Source organism: Stereum hirsutum (assembly GCF_000264905.1).
Source record: "Stereum hirsutum FP-91666 SS1 unplaced genomic scaffold STEHIscaffold_4, whole genome shotgun sequence".
In the NCBI taxonomy this organism is placed as follows: Eukaryota; Fungi; Basidiomycota; class Agaricomycetes; order Russulales; family Stereaceae; genus Stereum; species Stereum hirsutum.
Genome location: NW_006763134.1, coordinates 524,575 through 543,959, shown reverse-complemented (window position 1 = coordinate 543,959; position 19,385 = coordinate 524,575). Strand labels below are relative to the sequence as shown.

At 50.0% G+C, this 19,385-nt stretch overlaps 6 protein-coding genes across 6 annotated transcripts; 2 read left to right on the top strand and 4 right to left on the bottom strand.

Annotated features, from left to right (window-relative positions):
* Window positions 1-2,595: 2,595 nt before the first annotated feature.
* STEHIDRAFT_75561 (MFS general substrate transporter) lies at window positions 2,596-5,322 on the top strand. Its single transcript, XM_007301533.1, has 16 exons — window positions 2,596-2,844; window positions 2,914-3,032; window positions 3,094-3,195; window positions 3,258-3,351; window positions 3,407-3,460; window positions 3,516-3,548; window positions 3,608-3,672; window positions 3,741-3,894; window positions 3,953-3,984; window positions 4,048-4,141; window positions 4,207-4,351; window positions 4,424-4,524; window positions 4,593-4,716; window positions 4,790-4,853; window positions 4,915-5,007; window positions 5,095-5,322. Exons 1-16 carry the CDS (start codon window positions 2,652-2,654, stop codon window positions 5,119-5,121), a joined length of 1,494 nt encoding a protein of 497 aa, XP_007301595.1. The 5' UTR covers window positions 2,596-2,651; the 3' UTR covers window positions 5,122-5,322.
* A 1,813-nt stretch (window positions 5,323-7,135) lies between these two features.
* Window positions 7,136-7,818, bottom strand: STEHIDRAFT_53324 (uncharacterized protein; the record flags this gene model as incomplete). Its single annotated transcript, XM_007301491.1, has 2 exons — window positions 7,136-7,324; window positions 7,384-7,818. The coding sequence occupies 2 exons, from the start codon at window positions 7,816-7,818 to the stop codon at window positions 7,136-7,138; spliced, it is 624 nt and encodes a 207-aa protein (XP_007301553.1).
* Window positions 7,819-8,398: 580 nt separating this feature from the next.
* On the top strand, window positions 8,399-9,828 carry STEHIDRAFT_119609 (uncharacterized protein). The gene is made up of 7 exons (XM_007301692.1): window positions 8,399-8,525; window positions 8,596-8,606; window positions 8,671-8,992; window positions 9,062-9,199; window positions 9,289-9,408; window positions 9,475-9,603; window positions 9,656-9,828. The coding sequence occupies exons 1-7, from the start codon at window positions 8,485-8,487 to the stop codon at window positions 9,741-9,743; spliced, it is 849 nt and encodes a 282-aa protein (XP_007301754.1). The 5' UTR covers window positions 8,399-8,484; the 3' UTR covers window positions 9,744-9,828.
* Window positions 9,829-10,043: 215 nt separating this feature from the next.
* STEHIDRAFT_145653 (uncharacterized protein) lies at window positions 10,044-11,654 on the bottom strand. The gene is made up of 7 exons (XM_007301691.1): window positions 11,305-11,654; window positions 11,225-11,251; window positions 10,856-11,165; window positions 10,644-10,787; window positions 10,456-10,584; window positions 10,250-10,381; window positions 10,044-10,191 (listed from the first exon to the last, which is right to left on the bottom strand). The coding sequence occupies exons 1-7, from the start codon at window positions 11,639-11,641 to the stop codon at window positions 10,107-10,109; spliced, it is 1,164 nt and encodes a 387-aa protein (XP_007301753.1). The 5' UTR covers window positions 11,642-11,654; the 3' UTR covers window positions 10,044-10,106.
* A 517-nt stretch (window positions 11,655-12,171) lies between these two features.
* On the bottom strand, window positions 12,172-13,766 carry STEHIDRAFT_145652 (uncharacterized protein; the record flags this gene model as incomplete). The annotated part of the gene is made up of 6 exons (XM_007301690.1): window positions 12,172-12,279; window positions 12,337-12,468; window positions 12,528-12,671; window positions 12,722-12,871; window positions 12,951-13,263; window positions 13,324-13,766. Coding segments are annotated over 6 exons (1,285 nt in total), but the record flags the coding sequence as incomplete, so codon positions are not given.
* A 1,309-nt stretch (window positions 13,767-15,075) lies between these two features.
* On the bottom strand, window positions 15,076-17,441 carry STEHIDRAFT_75559 (mitogen-activated protein kinase). The gene is made up of 8 exons (XM_007301532.1): window positions 17,291-17,441; window positions 17,032-17,225; window positions 16,754-16,814; window positions 16,375-16,697; window positions 16,039-16,299; window positions 15,917-15,982; window positions 15,797-15,857; window positions 15,076-15,733 (listed from the first exon to the last, which is right to left on the bottom strand). Exons 1-8 carry the CDS (start codon window positions 17,376-17,378, stop codon window positions 15,642-15,644), a joined length of 1,146 nt encoding a protein of 381 aa, XP_007301594.1. The 5' UTR covers window positions 17,379-17,441; the 3' UTR covers window positions 15,076-15,641.
* Between the last annotated feature and the right edge of the window lie 1,944 nt (window positions 17,442-19,385).

Below are 19,385 nucleotides of genomic sequence, written 5' to 3'. Positions count from 1 at the left end.
CTCGATTTCTAATCGGAGCTCATCGGCACCCTCAGATTTTTCCCCGCGTGACGCGTGACGAACAGTTGGTCGAAAAAGTACAGTACTGTACTTTTTCGACCGTAGGTTCGTGGGAATATTTGGTAAGCCGTGACCACCGCTGGGCCACGGTTCGTCTGTGTGGGCCACGCGTGACGAACCAGCAAAATTGTTCGCATTTAGGCCCGAAATTGAATTTTTGGCTATTTTCGGGGCAAATTGGTCACGGTTTCTTGTTCACGAACTCAAGTATGAGCGTGACCGGCTGGCCAAATATGTTCGCCGGCGCACCCTGAGTGATGCGTGACGAACCTACGGTCGAAAAAGTACAGTATTGTGGAGAGACACGCACCTCTTCGCCGGTAGAAATGAAAACTAATCAGACTACCATTACGCACAAAAGAACTCAGCATCAGGGTCCGACGTATATAGGTTCAACAAGTCGTTCTTGAAATGTGCTGGCGATGTCGCCGAACGTCCGAGTTCGAGCTCGCTGGCAATGACGATGTGGCGGGCGAGTCACGGGCGGGCGTTCGGCGGAGAACGAAACACGGATTATGCCGATCATGCTTCGGCGGTTTGCGTGTTTTCTTGAAGGTATCCACCGTTATTTTCTGTCCCTCCGTTGAACGTTGAACGTCGAAGTCTTGAAGCCTTGAGGATCACCAAACTGCTTTGTAATACTTGTCCTCTCCCTCTTCAAGGTGCTTGACCCGAAACGTTGTAATCACGATCCTATCGCTTGGACCCTCCTAGACCACGCATAAGTTGTCACTCCACGCTGAGCGGCGTCAAGGTGAGTACTTTCACAACAACTATATTATAACCGATACCACCTCCAATCATGACCATACTACGCATCGTATGAACAACATAGTGACCGAAGTATGTCTGCGAGCTCTCTGACAGTGTGCACTTGATTCGCGCGAGCCCTTACACACTTACGGATATGATTGCCAGTCACGTTCTTGTGGACGCGCGTTTATGCATATTGAGAAGAGACCTACTGTACTTCTCGGAGATCGGGTCGCGAGACTATGTTTTTTAATATTCCTGGCGACATAGCGAGAGAGAGTTGTACATCCGACGTAGGCCGATGGAACATCCTGAGTGCTCACTGATGTATTCGCGGCATCATCATGATACGTTGGAGCCAGGCAGGCAACAATTAGATCCATATGGAGTTAGAATTGTCAAGCGTGTCCACGACAGTGTATTCCTCTGTGCTCGCGCGCTTGTACTTTCGGCTTTTCGGTCGTGGCTCACCCTGTACTATCCTGCTCTGCATAATGCATCGAGAGAGCACTTAAACCGCATCCAACGGAATTGTTCACAAAATATAGCACTATGTAGTTCGACAAGTCTCACCGATAACAGCGACTTGAAGTCGAATCTGCCTGTGTGACCAATATTATAGCCTGTGTTCATTGCACGTTTCCTACCACAGCCCTGCTGAGATACCAATACTGATCCTCGTTTAGTGACCACCGAATGATTTATATCGGACAATCGGACAACTCTACCAGAACCAAATATTCTGAAGCCTGTTCTCCGAATTCCGACCCCGCAGCAGTGCTTTCAGTGTCATTGTGGACCATGCAGGGATAATAGTCGGCCGACAGGTTTTGTTTGTGTGGTTTCTTATGAGAGATCGGAGCAAGAATGCAGACATTCCTTGGAATCCGAGGACAAGGAGGCAATACCGTCCTCGACAAACTTCCGAGCTTCTTGGCGAAGGGCTACTGATGGCGAGTTTTCGCCCAAAGCTGCATTGCCCTTCACATCGCCAGTCTATCGTCCAAGTCAATGGTATACGCGTTGTGTGCTGGCCGTTCCCTGGAAGACACGAAGCGGAACACGGCGGCACTCAAGTCCGAAGTGTGTAGAGTACTTATAGGGCCATGGTGGGCTGGTAGGGACTCTTTTTCCGCCTTCTATGACCTGAATCCCGCACATACAGCTCATTCTTCGGCGACGGCACAAAGCTCCAGAGTTCACGTCCTATGCTCTCTGCTGACCTCGCTTAGCGTATCACACTGGCGACTCGAAATTACGACTGAGAAAACCGATGCTAAGCTATATTTGGAGTCTTTGGGCCTATGCATCCCCGACCCGGTATATCCAGGTTGAAGTCTCGCAAGAATGCGTGATGCGATCGCTTTATATTCCTATTTAGTTGGTGCGTAACGCCGCTATCTCGATTGGGTGCTTCCGCCTGACCTCATGTCGCAGCATCCCTAACTATGATCCCCATACCATTACGTTCATCTCTATAGCGGCGAACAAGACGCGATATGATCGCTTTGTGTGAGGATTTTGCATAGTGTTTACCTCTCGCGGGTCGGCCGAAAGAATGGAGTGTTAAATGTGGCGCGGTGCCTGCCACGAGGTGCTCTTGTTTACCCCGGACTCTCTTGTTTACCCCGGATTAGCATCAAGTGACCTTCAAGTGAGACAGGCGCGACGCGTCTTTCTGAGCGCGCCCATCAGTATGCCGAACAATATTGGAGTTTGAGGCTACTTAAAGGAGTCCGCGAATGGGAGCTGATTCCTCGGCTCGGTCTAATCATCCCCCCTCTGTCTGCTGCTCTCCCAACACCTCTCGCGCCCCACCAGTCATTTACACTCAGTTCATGATGTCGAACGAGAAGATCGAGGCCCAGCACATAGACGAGAAGAAGGATCTTTCCGGCAAGTTTAGACATGTCGAGTCTGCCGAGGAAGAGGATGGTCCTGAAATCCTCTCGACGTTCGAAGAAAAACGTCTTCTTCGCAAGCTCGACATGCGTATTCTTCCTATCGCCTGCCTGATGTACATTTTCGCCTGTGCGTCCGTCTCCATTCTTATCGTCTTCGTTCTACTCTCTTGTGCTGACGTTGAAACTGTTATCATAGACCTTGACCGGAGCAACCTGGGGAATGCCCGGCTGCAGGGACTGCCCGCCGATGTTCTTCACGGTGACGCGTCTGGAAAAGAATTTGATTGGATCAACTCCGTCTTCTTTTTCTCTTATGTAACTGTGGCTCACTCTTCAGCCACCTGTTCAATGGCGCTCACAACGTTATCCTTGACAGATCCTATGTCAAGTGCCTGCGACTATATATTCAAAGTTCGCGCCTCCTCGTCTCTGGTTGGGTGGCGCGGCGATTGGTTGGGGAATCTGTTCTACTCTCATGGTAAATTTGGGTTCGATCCTCTTGGGATTCTAAATTCATGGTACGAACGATGACTTCTATAGTCCACCGGGTTCAATATGACTGGTTTATTGGTCGCGCGAGTTGGCCTTGGCGTCTTCGAGGCGGGATTTGGTCCAGGCATACCACTTTACTTTTGTAAGTCATATCGCTGCTTTTTTCTGAGTCTCTATCTCACCCAAGGATATCACAGCGCTCTTTTATCTTAAGGAGGAAATCGGCCTCCGTCTCGCATATTGGTTTGGAGGTCTGCATCCTCACCATGTGTTGTCTTTTGTCATGTATTCTGAGATGGCCTGCAGGTGCCGCGCTGGCGGGTTCATTCGGCGGTCTGAGTAGGTGTTATCCTTTCTCCCCCGTTGTGCCATCATTAAACCGATTTTGTTCCTTTCAGTTGCATACGGTGTTCAGCAAATCCACTCATCCGTCCAAAATTGGCGAATCCTCTTCATCATTGAGGTTAGAGCTGCTCTAGCCCTCTCTCACACTCACATTTCCACCTGTTGTTGAGACCGAATCATTTCCAGGGTATCCCTGCCGTCCTCCTGGGGGTAATTGCCATCTTCTTTTTGCCGAACAGACCGGAGATGACGAAGTTCTTCAACGAGGACGAGCGCAAGATTGCCATTTCACGGATGAACCGTGATATGAGCGGCGACTCGGGATACAACATCAACAAGTGTATGTGAATTGTGTACACATGCATTCGTGACGGTTCTGATGTGTTTACCTGATTTAGCCCATATCTGGTCGGCGTTCAAGGACTGGAGGGTATGAGGTTTTTGTAGATCATCGTCAGCCGTGCTTCAGCTGACCTCTGGATCGCAAGCGTAGATCTACGTTGGAGGCTTCATCTATTTTGGTGCAAACTGTGCTCTCGCGTCCATCTCCGCTTTCCTTCCCACTATCATTACCACATTCGGTTATAGTACGTTTCCCCTATAAAAATTTCATCCTTCTCATCTCACGCTACTTTCTCCAAATTTTTGACAGCGAACGCTCGGGCGCAGCTCCTCACGGTCCCTCCTTATGCCGTCTGTGCTGTGGTCCTCACTCTCATCTCGTGGTTCTCCGACCGAATTCAGAGCCGTGGTATCCTCACTGCCTGTGTCAGTTCGCTTGCTGGCCTTGGCTATATGTATGTTTTACTCTATTCTTCCATCTTGATGTCGTCTCTCAAAGCTCATAACATAATACTTGCCCTCCCTAGCTTGTTGTTGGTCATACCGAACGACGTCCATGTTCGTTACTTCGCGTGCTTCTGCATCACTAGTGGAACGTACACCACCATCGGCCTGACAATTGCTTGGTGTGCGTATCCTTATATTTTATCCAGCACGATGCCTCGCACTGATGTCTATCCTCTGGCTTACATGTAGTCGCCCACAACTTGGCCTCGGAGACGAAGCGTGCTACCGGTACACCGATGTATATGGCCATCGGTCAGTGCGGTAGTGTGCTCGGGTCGCATCTTTTCCCCAACACCGACAAGCCCAGATACATGTCAGTCCGCGCTATGCTTCGGGTATACCATGTTCGAACAATACCTGACGATCCTCTTCCTGATCCAATGCAGCCGTGGCTTCTCTGTCTCGTGCGGGCTATCCTTCTTCGGAGCTCTCTGCGCCATCATCTTGACCGTACGTCCTTCTCCCCTTCTTCCGATTCCATTAGCACAGTCGATATTGACACTCCTCACAGATCCATTACCGCTACGAAAACGCCCGCAGGGACCGTGTCTATGGAAAGCGCGAACCCGGTGCCAAGGTTGATACGCAAGAGCTCGCAGATAGGGTAAGCTTCCTCCACCCATCCTTGATCTCTACTCCCATTCCGTCTCCATTCACTCCCGGAGCTAACGCACACTTTGCACTCGCTCAGGCTCCGGACTTCAGGTATATACCCTGAATGCGATTGGTGATGGTACGATCCTCCTGGGCCTGTACTACACAGGAAAATTGTTGACGTTGAGATTATTTCCCGCTTGGACGGTCTTTTCTTGGTGTTCTAGCCGTGTTGCTGTATGAGTAGCTCTTTGTACATTCAAAACGGTGCTCTGTTCGCTGTTGTGTACTTTATCTTGAATAATTCACCGACAATGAAATTAACCACAAGGATCACGGAAGAGGAAGTTTCAAAAACGTAAGTTACAATGTGCGAGTCGTCACCGTCAAACGGTACAGGGGACAAGAAAGATAAACATATGCAGTAGGTTGTGCGAGAGGCATGACAGTGAAGAAAGAATAGCGAGGAAATAGCGATGTGAGAACAAAAAGACAACGTGTTTGAGCCCAGTTCATCCTAGTCCGGTACCGTGGTCCTTCTCCGACCAGGTCCACTGTCGAAGTGCAAGGAGGCGATGCAGCCAAGATACATCCCGTAACCCCCAAGAAAGTTTTAGCATCAGAAGGCCGAATCAGCCTTACGTGTCCCACCGAGCAAATTCCGGTCCATGGAAGTGGTAGGTTCGAATCGCGAGGACAGGTACCCGGAAAGATTACCGCTTTATTCTCTTCGCATCGCCCCCGCCCGTCGAGAATTCCGCTCGACTCTCAAGTATGATGTTCGTGAGAGGCTTCCGGCCATTGCTGGTCGGACCTCCGCTGACTTGACCTTGACCTTGGCCATGGCCTTGCTGAGCTAGCCCCATGGGGGTTCGACGTCCATTCCTGTGAAGGCTAAGATAGTCACCCTAGCTAAGCATGAGGGCGAGAGAGGATGTGACGTACTGCATCGCACTATTCGATCCGCTGCTCATCGCGTCTGCGCTCCTCTTCACCCCGGCAGTACTATGCTCAAGTTTGGTGGCGGCGGAGCTGGAAGAGGGTCCATGCCGACGGGTTTGATTGATCGGCGGGTTCATCGGACGCACTGTGGCCTGTGAAGAATAGTGATCAGCCAGGTCGCGCCGAAGATACGGAGAGAAAGAGACAAACCGGCCCAACATTATTATCCTTCGGGAATCTGAAGCCTCCAACAGGAGGTGTACTCGAAGGTGCTGGTGCACCTGCACTCGACGAGCTTCCAGAGACATCAGTGCTTGCTCCAGCTCTCCCACCACCTAAATTGGCGGTCTCTGCTCTCGCGCCATTCGAGTTCGCGGTAGAGCCAGCGGTATCGTCGACGGTCGTGGAAGCTGGTTTATTGACCTTCTGCATCAGCGCATCCACCTCCCCCATATCGAAGGCAGCGAGAAGTGCGTCGTCGTCGGACGTGAAGAACGAGTCTTCTGGGGCTGATTCCAGTTCCTTTTCGCTTCTACTCGTCGAAGCAACGCGGTGGCCGGTGAAAGTATTGGTTGTGGCGGAGGCAGGAGTGACAGAAGATGTCGACGGTATTGAACGTTGAACTGAGTCTGGTCCCGTAGGTGCGAATGAAACTCGGCGTTCACGTTCAGTCGTAGCACCATTCGAGGTCGCGTTGTGAGCATAATTGACGTTAGGAAGTGGAGGGATGCGATGCGAAGAGATAGGAGGATGATTGGGGGGCGCCTGGACTGGTGGTTTCCCAGGCGGTGGGCCAGGCGGTGGCATAACTTGTTTTTGATTCTGGTCGGCAGGGGTTTGACCAGGTGTGTTCAGTCCTGTTCTTCCGGGGACAGAGGTAGAGCCTGAAGCTGGAGTCTGCGGTGTTTTTCCTTTCCAGTTTGAATTGGAATGGGGCCCTGGAGAACCGGAGTTGGTGTTGGTGTAATTCGAAGTGGTGGATTGTGCACGCATATGGGAAGGAAGGGCATTGGCAGGTCGTGTAAGAACATTGTTGGAATTGACGTTGGAGTTGCTATTAGCCGTATAAGAAGAGGCGCCGTTGGCAGAGCCTGCACCAGGGGAAGAGATGGACCTTGAGGTATTGGGAGACATTTCAATCTCAGGGCGACGATGCAGATCGTCTCTGTCGAATTTCGGCTACAAGCATACGCCAGTCAGCGAGGATGAGAGGATGGGCCACACGGGAAGCAAACGTGCGCGCAAAATAATGTAATTCTTACCGGCGGAACTTTGATTTTGACGACCTCCTGGGTATATGCCTTCTCGTATAGACACAAGCCAAGAAGGCTCCCAAAATTCTTTAAGGCGCGCTTGGTAGCGTCCGTTACAGCTTCCTTCTTCGCCTGATCGCAAGCACGCGCCACTCAATATCTGGGTTGAAAAGAGTGAGGCTGATGCTCACCTTGTCCAGAGCCGCTCCCTTGCTTTTCACATTATCTGCTGTTCCATATCCAACATCTTCGTGAGAGCTTCCATCCTTCAACGTGACCTTGACAATAGCCGTCACTCCTACACAGATCCTCCTGGTCTCGGGATCCACATCAATGAAGTCCGTTTCGATTCTCGTAACAGAAGAGCTCCATCCATTGTATCCAAACACCTCGTTGGCAAGAGACACGATCTTCCAGCCTTCGACATAGGTCAATTTTGGTCCGCCACCCGGGGCGGGACGCTGGGACAGATACTCCGGTCCAAGGCGGCGATTGAGCTTAGCCTGTACCAGAGCTGTACTATGTGACACTTGGCTTGTATCAAGAAGAGAGAGGTCCGGCTTGATGTCAGCAGTTGATGCCTGAGAGAAGGACCCATTTCCGGGTGTATGTGGTGTCGAGAACATTTTCGAAGTGACACGTTTAAACAGATTGTTGTCCCAATAAAGCTTAGAACAAAGGAACAGTATATGCACAAGTTAGCTTCGCCCAGCAGCAAGAAAATCCCAAGATAAGAGGCGACGGTGGCAGGATGGTGGCCGTCGAGAGCAAGAGGCGTTGGTGTCGTCTTCCAAACTCAGGTGTCAAAAGTAACGGTCGCGTCGCGGTCACGTGCATGAACGCGTCAAGCCATATGACTCGCGTTGAGTCGGAGCTCAAATTCATTGTCGGTCCCGGCTCCGGCAGGTTCCGGCGTTCTTTGGTGCAGGTGCCCTGTCACTTTTAGTGTCTTTGAACTCCACCGCGCCACATTTGAGATACAGGAATTTGTGAGGATGCGTCTGTCCTTTCCCATTCTTTCTTACCATCATGTCTGAGCGACCGCTTACCCCACTAGAAACCCTCCCAGACGAACTCTTGACCATCGTCCGCGCTTACCTAGGGCCCGACTTCAGAGACCACGTATCGTTTGCTTCGACGAGTTCGCGAATATACATTCTCTACTCCGATGACGATTGGAAAGCTGCTCTACGCAGGTGTAAGTTTGGTAAAGGTCGAGTAACTAAAGACTGGCCGGGAAACCCTTTCTTATGCGGCGCCACATGGGGTACTGTCGCGTTTGCTTTGCGACAATGCTTAAAAATCGACGATGTGCCATACATAGAAGATATACGTCAGTGCCGTTCATAGCCGTCTAATTCGGCACCATTCTCATGCAGTGACGCAGGGGATAGGATTTTCTCCATAGGTCAAGGTAGCCATATTTCATCTACCAAGCATATCATCGTTTGCTAAATGTGCATATTTGTGTTTCGAAGAAGGAAGGATTGACTCCCAAATCTTTTCCCCTGGAATAATCGAGGAACGAAAACTGGAATGCACCTCGTTCTCCATACCCTTTGCAATCGACTGGCTCGGCAAACACCCCTTCACGCTCGCAGCCTTTTGGCCCCTCTCGGACAAGTCCACCGATACCGAAGACTTCCATACTTCTCGTTCTCATACAGCGGCAGCATTCCAATTTGCGACATGGCCTCCACTCAATGAACTTACCATAGAGGTTCTGTCTCAAGTCCAGATCCGTGTCGCCAATCCTGACGGAGTTACTATATGGGACTGTATGATTGGGATATATCACAAGTATGTCGTCCTTGCTCTCAGGGTCTGTGGCCACTGCGCGTTGATGAGTATCTGATGTCACGTTCGTAGGTTTGTGGGGGTACCGCTCGCCATTACCGATCTCATCGACATATACGCCAACTGGACCTTCGTACCTCGACTCAAATGCTTGCACCGGATGGACGAATACGTCGAGGTCGGTGATGTTATTAAAGTCCTTCGCGAAATGTACGTTTATCACGGCATTAACAGTGCTCCCCCCTCCCGATTCAGCCACTTCATCAGTGTGACTAACCGAGCATCGTGTTATTACACAGGGTCAAAACCCATCCCTCGTCCGTCGACGAAGTCAACCGAGTCATCAACCTTGTGCCCGAGTCATTGCACTCGAACCCGATTCTGCAAGCCTTCAGCATCCCGGACGAATCAGACAAACTGTGGGTCTGGCTCCTTACCAACTCTCCTCAGTGATTCTAGTAACTCAAGTATGCTACATCTGTCAGAGTGGGCCAATTTCCCACTGTCGGAGACCTGACTTCCTGGATACGCAAATACCTTCCATCGCTCGTCAAAAATCAGCATTTCCCAGAGTTCGAAGCGCTGACAACGTGGGGAGATATGCTACAGGACGTGTAAGTTCAACCCTCTCTCATTCATGCCCTTTGACTGAACCCAGTACGATAGCAAGATCTTCGGGATGAATCCAATTAACCCAGGATCGGCTCGATTCGAGCTCGAAATAGAGGGAGGCGGTTTTAACACACAGCCCTGATACCTTTAACGTGCGATATTGCTTGTAAAAGTAATCGAGACAGAATTTACACAAGTCCTTCGCCAACTCATCGAAGAATGTTCACTCGCCCTCAGAAGTGTGCCAGCAAACACCGATGGGCACACCACTGCGTCATTGCCGAGCATGAACGTGAGGAAAAATAACATATACTCATTGTCCATTGGACTGTGATTTAAACAGTACTTGCGTGGGGTAGTGGGACACGCCACATCAGGATCGGGCCCGGCTGGCCTCCTTTTCTCCTAGCTAACGTTCTTTGCGTGCATCTCGGGCGACAATGTATTGCTGGCTCATAAAGCTTGTGGGTTTTACTGATACGGAGAAGTATATGGTAGATGAGATCTATACTAATTCGCTGCGCCCATCTTGCCATCTGGCGCTGAAAGTAGTCGAACCCGGCGCGATCTGCCTCAGGCCGTTCAACCAACTAGATGCAGGTCAGAAATAATTCATTACCTGAAGAGTGGTTTGTTCGATAGACATACCATCCAGAGAGTAAATCATGCCAAAGACGGTTGTCATCCAAGGTTTTCCACCACTCCGTCGTTGTGACAGATGGGCCGAGGCGTTGTGTCCACTCGACGATCTCGTTGATGGTCTGCAATTGCGTTGGTGGCCTGAAGAGTCGGTCGTGCGATGGTCCTCAAGTAAGCGAATAGCATAGATCCTCAGTAATGGACGAAGCACTCACGCATCTCCACCGAGATTGGGTAATGGCACATCTAGTAGAGAGTCATTCCACCAAGTCTGAGGAATTTCTTTGCAAATACGCAATATCTCTTGGACAAAGCTAATATTGCTTTGGTCCTTTGTTGCTTTTCTACCATGGGTCGTGAGTGAATGCCTTAGGTAACTAGAAGGCACGACATATACACTCACCGACACCAAGCGACAAGGAATTGAATGCCATCTTTCACTAACGTGTCTCTTAAAAAGTCGAACTGCTCCATTCTGTAGAAGGCTCCGCTGTATTCGGTATACACGTCCCTGAGATCTTCTAGGTCTATCTCCCAATCAACCAGGCTAAACGTCCGTACCCAAAGATCAGAACGAGACAGAGCCTGGTGATAAAGAGGGAGGGTTGGACGTACTCTTGGTGCAACTCCGTTATGCAATCCAGAATAGTCACCCCGTCAGGATTCACGACGCTGATTTCCAGCTTGTTCATGACCAAGATCTTCATCTCGGTCACAGGCGGAATCGTAGCGAAGGCACAAGCTGCCTCCGCGTGATCCCAGAGCGTTACCTGATCTTTACTCCAGATATCGAAAAGTGTCGCTATAACAGGGCTTGGAAAATAGTCTGTCTCGAGCTCTGCGGATACACCAAATACTTGACATCCTATCCTCCCAGCTTCCACCTCCGCTGCAGAATATATACGGTAATCTTGACCACTATGCACTATAAACAAATTTGACGTTAGCGAGCACAGTGATGCACCGAGAATAACGACTATCGACCTTCCGGCTCGTAGTAAGGAGTTTCAACTGCCGCATTTACGTCAGTGAAAGGTGTTTGAGAAATGTCAGGAGACACGTACAGTCCGAAAAGTATGAGTTACACGGATCAAATTTACACGAGCGCGTGTGTCGTGCGATCGCAATCGCGAGGTCTTCCCAAATGTTGTGGCCCGGGAGATGATGCCGTTGGAGCCAACCAATGTCGAGAGGTTTTCCATGACCGCCAAGTCGTAGGAGATCCTGCCATTTGTCGCTCGGATATAAGGTCTTGAGACGAGTACAAGTAAACGCAAAGCAGATGTGGTCGGATAGACAGTGATATCCGATGAAATTGCGAATAATGAGCAAGAGCTCGGTGGGAAGACGTTCAAAGGAACTTATAGATGCGCTCTCTTTGCAAGCAGCCTGCGAGGTCATGACAAGCTGTCTCTCTGAGGACAGACTGTCTCGACACTAAAGCCGCGCTGCATGCAACCGTAAACACGAGGCCTGTTGTTTGGATTAGAGGCTTTAGCCAAACAGCCTACGTCATGCGTCTAGTAGGTGGCGAGCGCCACTCACAACAGATGATCGATGATCCTCGCTTGCCCGGTTGAAATCCCGTCTACTCTGCCTTTTGGCACTGAGTCCCACTTTCCCTCAGGTCAGAGCTCGAGCTCATGCCAGAAATTCACACACCATTTCCATGGAACTTACACGAAAGGTCCCCAGCCTTTATCTAAGTAGAAGTGCGGGCTCCGATGCAAAGAACGGCAAAGTGTATTAGACTCAATATGTATGATAGTAAGGCCATTGAAGCAAGAAAGCAAGTGCGTGGCACCCCCCAAACCTATAAAGATTTCCTCCTTCACCGTGCATACAACTGGCCCGGTGAAAGCCATTTGGTAAAATTACATAGACGACGGTAGCTTCTTCAATGGTACGGACGTATCCATATGAGCCAAGGCCCGCATCAGAACTCCTCGTTCTCCGAGTCAAAGTACCTCGAGTTATATCTCCATTCTGAAATAAATGTCGTGGATCCAGGCTCAGACTGCCAAATTCGAATAAAACAGCTGCGTGTTCGAAAGTGAATGTCATGACGAAGATTTCGACCATCTGGGCAAACGTACCAATTGCGCAACAGGTCAGACCAGCATAAGTTGTAGTCTAACGTCGTATACCACTGCGATTCTGTCACCGTAGGTCCCAAGCGTTCGCACCACTTCAAGAAGTCTCGTAATGTGGTCCACTGGGAGACTGGCCTGTTTGTGCAAAGTGAAGTTGTCAGACGAGAACGGAAGCCGGAAAGAAGGTGACCCACGCAATGCCGCGAAACGCATGGAGAATCGTTTGTGTGGCATGTAGGAGAGGTACAGGGTAACATGCAGGGGGAATCATATAGCAGAAAAGATCAATCTGTTGAATAAGCTCTGCAAGGCCTTGATCATTTTGCTCAGAGGCGGCTCTGGAAACACCCATTAGCAAAGGACATTCCTGAGCAACATCATCACCTACTGTGACTGACGCCATTCGTATAGGAAATCGATGGCTTGCCCTACAGTTGTGTCTCTCAAAAAGTCGAACTCGGACATCTTCTCGAAGCGGTCGACATAATCTTCGTAGATATAGGGTATATTATCGATATCGAAGTCCCACTCGTCCCCACTGAGGAGCACCCCGGTAAGAAACCACAGTCAGTTTTTCCACAGGCCATATCGCACGATTGGATAAAACAAGAACATACTAGTCGTAGATCTGCTTCAGACAATCAAAGACCGTGACTCCATCCGGATTGACGATATCCACCTCGAGAATACCCAAGACCATGATCGTGAGCTCGGTCACGGGAGGATCCGTGGCGAACTTGCAGGCGGCCTCAGCGTACTTCCAGAGGATAACTTCGTCGTCGCGAGTGCGTGCATAGTCGTCGATTATCCCCGCAATTTCTCTCGTAGAGCCATTCCACGCGAAGACGGATGAAGCACAGAAGCCTTTGCACTTGATATTTCCCTTCTCGACATCAGTTTTGGTCAACAAAGGATAGCAGGAACCATGGACTGGATAGATCGGTTGCATTAGACAAAGCTCCATGTGTAATGAAACCTCAAACGACCAACCTTCGGGTTCGTAGTAGCCGGCGTCGGGCTTGCGTTGAAAAAAATAAGGTCTACCATAATACTCGCCACAAGGGCCGAACGAACAAGACACCATGTGTCGCGCTATTGATATCGCGAGGTCCTCCCAGCTGTTCTCACCTGGGAGATGGTGTCTCTTGAGCCATTCGAGATTGAGAGGCTTCCCGTAACCGCCGAGACGAAGGAGGTCTTGCCATTTGTCGTCCGGGTAGAGGCTCTTGAAGCGCCTGCAAGTAAAGGCGAAGCAGATATGGTCCCATATGTATTCGTAGCCTATGAAGCTTTGTATATGAAGCAAGAGCTCCGTCGCAAGGCGGTCAAAAGAGTTGTTAGGCATGAGAGTGCCTGTGACTCTCAGAGCCTGAGGTCGGTTGTCGGAATCGGACGGTACTATAGGCTGCAAATTGTTAGAAGAGTCGGACATCGTACTAGTGAGGCGAGGATCTGCGAGGATAGGGATGTTGTCAATTGGTGAGTGTCTTTAGCAGACAAGGAGCGCAAGGACGTACGGAGCTGCGAGGGAACAAGAACCAAGCCAAGAGCGATTCGCTTGTCTAGACTCTACCCTAAGCGACGAGACGGAGGAATTCCATCACTTTCTGGACTTCCAACAATGAGGTTCGCTTTGTGCATGCTATAGGGCGCAAAGGTGAGTACTTTTAGGAAGACCATAACTACCTTCCCTGGAGGTTCATGGTTACCCACTGACTCTATCGAGCAAAAACAGAGAGAGTCATCTGCTCTTAGCGGCGTGGCGTTACTTCGCTAAAAATAGAACGACTCTTTGTGGCCCTCTACGGTGGCGTCAGCGTCTTATCCCCAAATGTCAACAAAGCACAGCGTATCCTCGCAAAGCAAGGATCTAATACTGCCAGAAGCTTACCCAAAGGACAATGAACCATGTGGAGAGTCTATGAATGCCATGGGGGGTCTGTGACGTGTGACCATGGCATCCGATCGAAATAGTAGTACAGTACACCCGACTACATCTACGTCTAGCTGCACCGGTCAGATTCGCAGTGACAGTCGTATACGTACATACTATGGATGACCCAGATTTGCAAGATTTTGCATTGCACACTACTATCCCATGAAAACCACTCGGATACGCATAAAACCTGGCATACGATCTATTGTACATGTGTTCTAAAGGTCTATGTACTCAGATATTTTTTTGTGCAGAGGACAAGACTGCCAGAGACATGCCGGTGAAGGAGCTGGTTTGACCGGGATATGCAAGATTTCTCACGAGATTTGCAAGCCCGATCCCTGCCATTCGGAGCGTTTCCGAGAAATTCAAGCTCCGCTTCTTGCATTCACGGTCGTCGTCGACAGCGTCGAAGGCCCATGCTGAACGAAAGTGCGTGCAATATATGGCCGACGCTGTATTGAATGGTCCACCTGACCCCTGCAATTAATTGTACGATTTTGCGCGGTCATATGGCTCCAGGGGACCCAATGCAAGAATCTCCCCGCCAGAAAAGGTGCCATTCGAGACGATTCTGCTTTTCTCCACTTCCACAAACTCGCACTATCGACAAGATACTTTGCTGTGCGGTAGATATAGCACACCCAAGTGTACACAATTTTTCTCAAGACAGAAGTATGAGTGGACAGGCGTAGGGGAATTTATCTTTGTCGATATTGCATATCTGGGTCATCTTGCAAATCTGGGTCATCCATAGTAACGTCGAAAGCTTGCGCTCGTCCCAAGGTCCATTTCCAGAAACAGGAGGACATTCACAAGCGAGACCCAATTCCACGTATCCATATCGCCAGACTCGAAAGTATAATGCACACACGTCAGAATAGCCAAGGAGCCTCGGACGAACAAGACAATAACACGACATGAGACGAGACAGGACGAAATGAAACGGGGCAGGACGGGAAAAAGGTTTGTTCAAGTATGGTATAAAAGACGTTCAACAACTTCCCAATGAGCTTGGCGATGCACAGTTGCAGAAGGATGAATAAAGCGACGGAGGTGGGGGACGCGGGACGAATACGATAACCTGAAGGTCTATTAAGACACAAATATATAAAACAATAGAACGTAGGAACTAGAGCGAAGGAGAAGTGGAATTGCGAGTGATAGGAGGCGTAAAGAAGTACTTGATGGCTCGGTATGAGCGTTGTTGATTTGTTGAGTTGAGAGCGATAACATCATGAAGTCCGGGTAAAACAGCGAAATATACACCAAGCTGCGATGCAGCGAAATCCGTTCCATGATCGATGCAGGCGTGATGGAGTGAAGAGTGCGACCGAGGGTGGCGGTGGAGGTACGAGCTGGAGGGGTCATTTTATGACGAGGTCATCACGACGGGTGTAAAACTCATGATCTCTTCGTAGAGAAGTTCCTTGAGTTGTTCTCTGCTGATATCATCCTTGTGCACTGTCATAGAGAACAAATCATAAGACGACGTCTACGGTTGACATGACAGGGGCAGAGACGCACGATCAAATTCGAAGAATTCGGGATCGAGAGGAGGGGCAACGGGCTCGTCATCTGGGTCGTGCTATTCAATGTGGTTCATGAGCACAAACAAACAGCGAGAACGGGCGAAGGACAACATACGTATGCCTCAAGGTAAGGGTGGGCCAAAGCCTGCTCGACAGTTATCCGCTTCTTGGGATCAAATGTCTACCGAAGTCACAATCAGTAAGGGGTTCCCGAACAGTGGACGTAGAAAGACGTACCAGAGTCTTCGTCAAAAAGTCGATAGCGTTCGGGTTGGCGTTCGGGAACAACTGGCTGAAAGGCTTCTTTTTCCGGAATGGAAGCGCCCTGATGTAGTCCCTCGACCTTCTCGTTGTAATGGCGTAGAACTCGTCCAGGGTGGGTGTTCCAAGAACATCGAGGATAAGTGTAAGTTGGTGGTGATAGTCGCGTCCAGGGAATAGGGGCTTGCCCGAGAGCATCTCGGCAAGAATGCATCCTACGGACCATACATCGATTGCCTAGAATCAATATGCGCAGTTAGCATGACGACCCACAGACTGCAGTCGCAATTCACGAGGGACGAGTGTGGCTACCTTTGTGTACTGTTTGAACGTCAACATGATTTCCGGGGCCCTATACCACCGTGTCGCCACATACTCGGTCATGAAACCGGTCTCAGTCCCAGAAGGCTCCGCGGTCTTCACGCTCCTGGCCAAACCGAAATCGCAAACCTTGAGATCGCAGTTTGCGTTCAAGAGAAGATTGGACGGCTTCAGGTCTCGATGAATGACATCGGCGGAATGAAGGGCTTTGAGCGCCCGAAGCGTTTGATATACAAAATATTGGGCATGGTCATCAGAGAGATCCTGCGTTCGGATGACGCGGTGCATATCGGTCTCCATCAATTCTTGGATCACTAGATGTACGGAAGATGGTGAGTATATTTGCATGATTCAGAGCACAGGTACACACAGTAGACTTCCTTGAACGCGTCTAGCGACGGGGGTTTGATAATGTCGAGAATCGAGATGATCTGGGTGATTCAGAGTAAGTAAATGGACGAATGGATGACTGGCGCCACACATGTACACCCCATTCTTCTGCTAACATCGATGAAGCAGAACGCGGCTTGACCCGCTGGGAACGACGGAATAGCGTTTCCCAGGTACCGTACCAACGAGCCACACGCGGATCCGTGGTAGCACAAACCACGATCACCCCAGTATGACAAAGAGATAGGGTGGACTCACGTTCTCACTGACACCCGCCTCGCTCAGGAACTTCAAAAGCTTTAACTCACGAAGGGTCCGCAGGCAAAACATCGAATGGTCGAAGGGCATGATCTTCTTGATCGCGACCTTCCGCCCGCTGGGCCTGTGTACGGCCGAACAAACGATACCGTACGCGCCTTCACCCACGACGTCTAGCACTTGGTATTGAGTACCTGAAAAGATGATGCCCTGGTCAACACTGCCGTATCACCATTCATGAAGACTGACTACCACGCACCAACATTGAATCGCACTTTCCTAGGTGCAGGCTGCGCGGCCTGCGACGCAGCGTGAGCATGCTTGGACTTTTTCGTAGCGTCAGACATGTCGTCGAGGTCGTCACACGGCGAGTGCTATGTGGCAGGGAAGAAGGTGTGTGGGGGAAGAGGAACAAGGGGAGAGTACAAAAGGACAAGGCAATGAGTGGCCGCTGTTCTTGTATCGGCTTGTTAGGACCTATTACCGCATCCGGCTTCCAGAATTCGAAATTTCGATTGGCTGCGATATAAGTGGCGTAACCACGGCGATATCAATCTCTCCATGGCGATACCACTGTTGTCAAGCCCACATTCTCTCGCTAAATTGCTGGCAAAATTGTCGCTCCTCCATTCTCTTCTGATCTGATGGCCGACAGGTTCAAAAATTGCTACGGGTACCTCAAATAAAAACAACTCTACCTGTTCCTCTCTTTGTCTTCGACTTTCTTGCCCACGAAATCCGAACCGACATACTGACTGCACATCGAGCAGACAAGACATGCTTGAGATTTACACCGCTCTCTTTCTCTTGTCGCGCTACCTCGTCAACGACCTGTCATTTTCTGAGGTGGGCTGTGCAATTCTGCATATCACAAACCTCGTCGCCATCCCGGCGCTCGCTCGGTTATAGTGCGGTTGTGGACTTCGCGAATGGCGGATGCGTCGAAGTCGTGCTCTGCCCTCCAACAGGTTGTCTTGGACGTCTGCCTCGGCTCTCCACTTGCTCGCTCAGCACTTCTCTCGCATATTAATCTGGCTTGGGTTTTCCGCGTCAGCGCCGTCTACGTGCCTTGTAAGTGGCATGAGCTTCCGCTGAGCTCGCAGAAGCAAGGTACGCATGATGAACGCTATAGACCCTTTCCCTCCGCTCAGTGTACCTTGGACAAGCTTCTATCATCGATGGCGGCCATCACTTCATACGGATTTGATTGTTTTGGCCGTTCCTGCTCACGCCACGCCAACACACCATGTGGCCTTGGTACCACAAGCGTGAAGATCTTGTATTGCCAGGCGTTAACTTGCTACCATCTATACATGTTATAGTATCTCGCTTGCTCAAACTCTGGTGAAGAATGTTGGACGGCCATAGGGTGTCCGTTGAATGTGTTAGCATCTCCGACGCCGTCAGTCTAATGGCCTTACAGGGTTCGGACCTCCAAGTGCAGACGTTCATGGAGGCTGTCGAACGTCCCGTCCACTGCCTTCCGAAATGTTGGAAGTCTAGCTGTTATTGGATTAGACTTATTATTTTAAACCTCTGTGTGGTCCGTCGTGATTGATCTATGGAACGACCGTATGCTCGTTATTCTTCAGACGCACGTACCATCGCTGCATCTTTTATTCTCATCTAGTCCCTCCGTGATCCGAGTAAATCTGCTAGGGCGTGGATGCATGATGAACCAGAAAGTAAGGGCCGAATCTTTCGTTTCACTCCTGCAACATTGCCTGTTCGAGGGGTTGATTGTTCGAGTTTGTGGTGTGACACGGTCATGATGAGCTCTCGGCTCTCAGATCAAAAGCAACTTCCTTTGTCAGCACTCTCGAAATATATTCGTGATGAAGAGCAATAATTGGAGTATGTTTGGAACCTATCATGAGCTTTTGTTTGATGATCATGAATGATGCGCCTGAACGCTCGATAGATGGAGTCACTGATGGATTTTGACTAGTGCAGATCGAGAGGTGCGACTGTATGTCATGCAAAGGCGACTCAGATTTTATCACCAGTAGACACTGGTATGGGCCATTCATTCGACTTGCCATCCGGTGGAACCAACAAGCGTGGTACCGAAAAATGGTAGTGAGTTTGTCACTGTCTCCACATGCCTCAATTCGACACTCAGAACAAATTACCCCGGTCAATTGAAGAGCCCGAATACGCTCTAGATACGCGCCCACAGAGACGAATAGCGAGGTCATATCTAAGAACTAGTCTCGAGACACGAAGGCCGTATGCTGGCGTGATGTGGGTGACTGTCTTCGGATCCAGTCCTCGCATCGACACCTTTGTCCTCTAAACTCCACTTTTTATCTATTCTTCAGTCTGAAGGTCAACAGTTGCGGTTGAACAAGGTA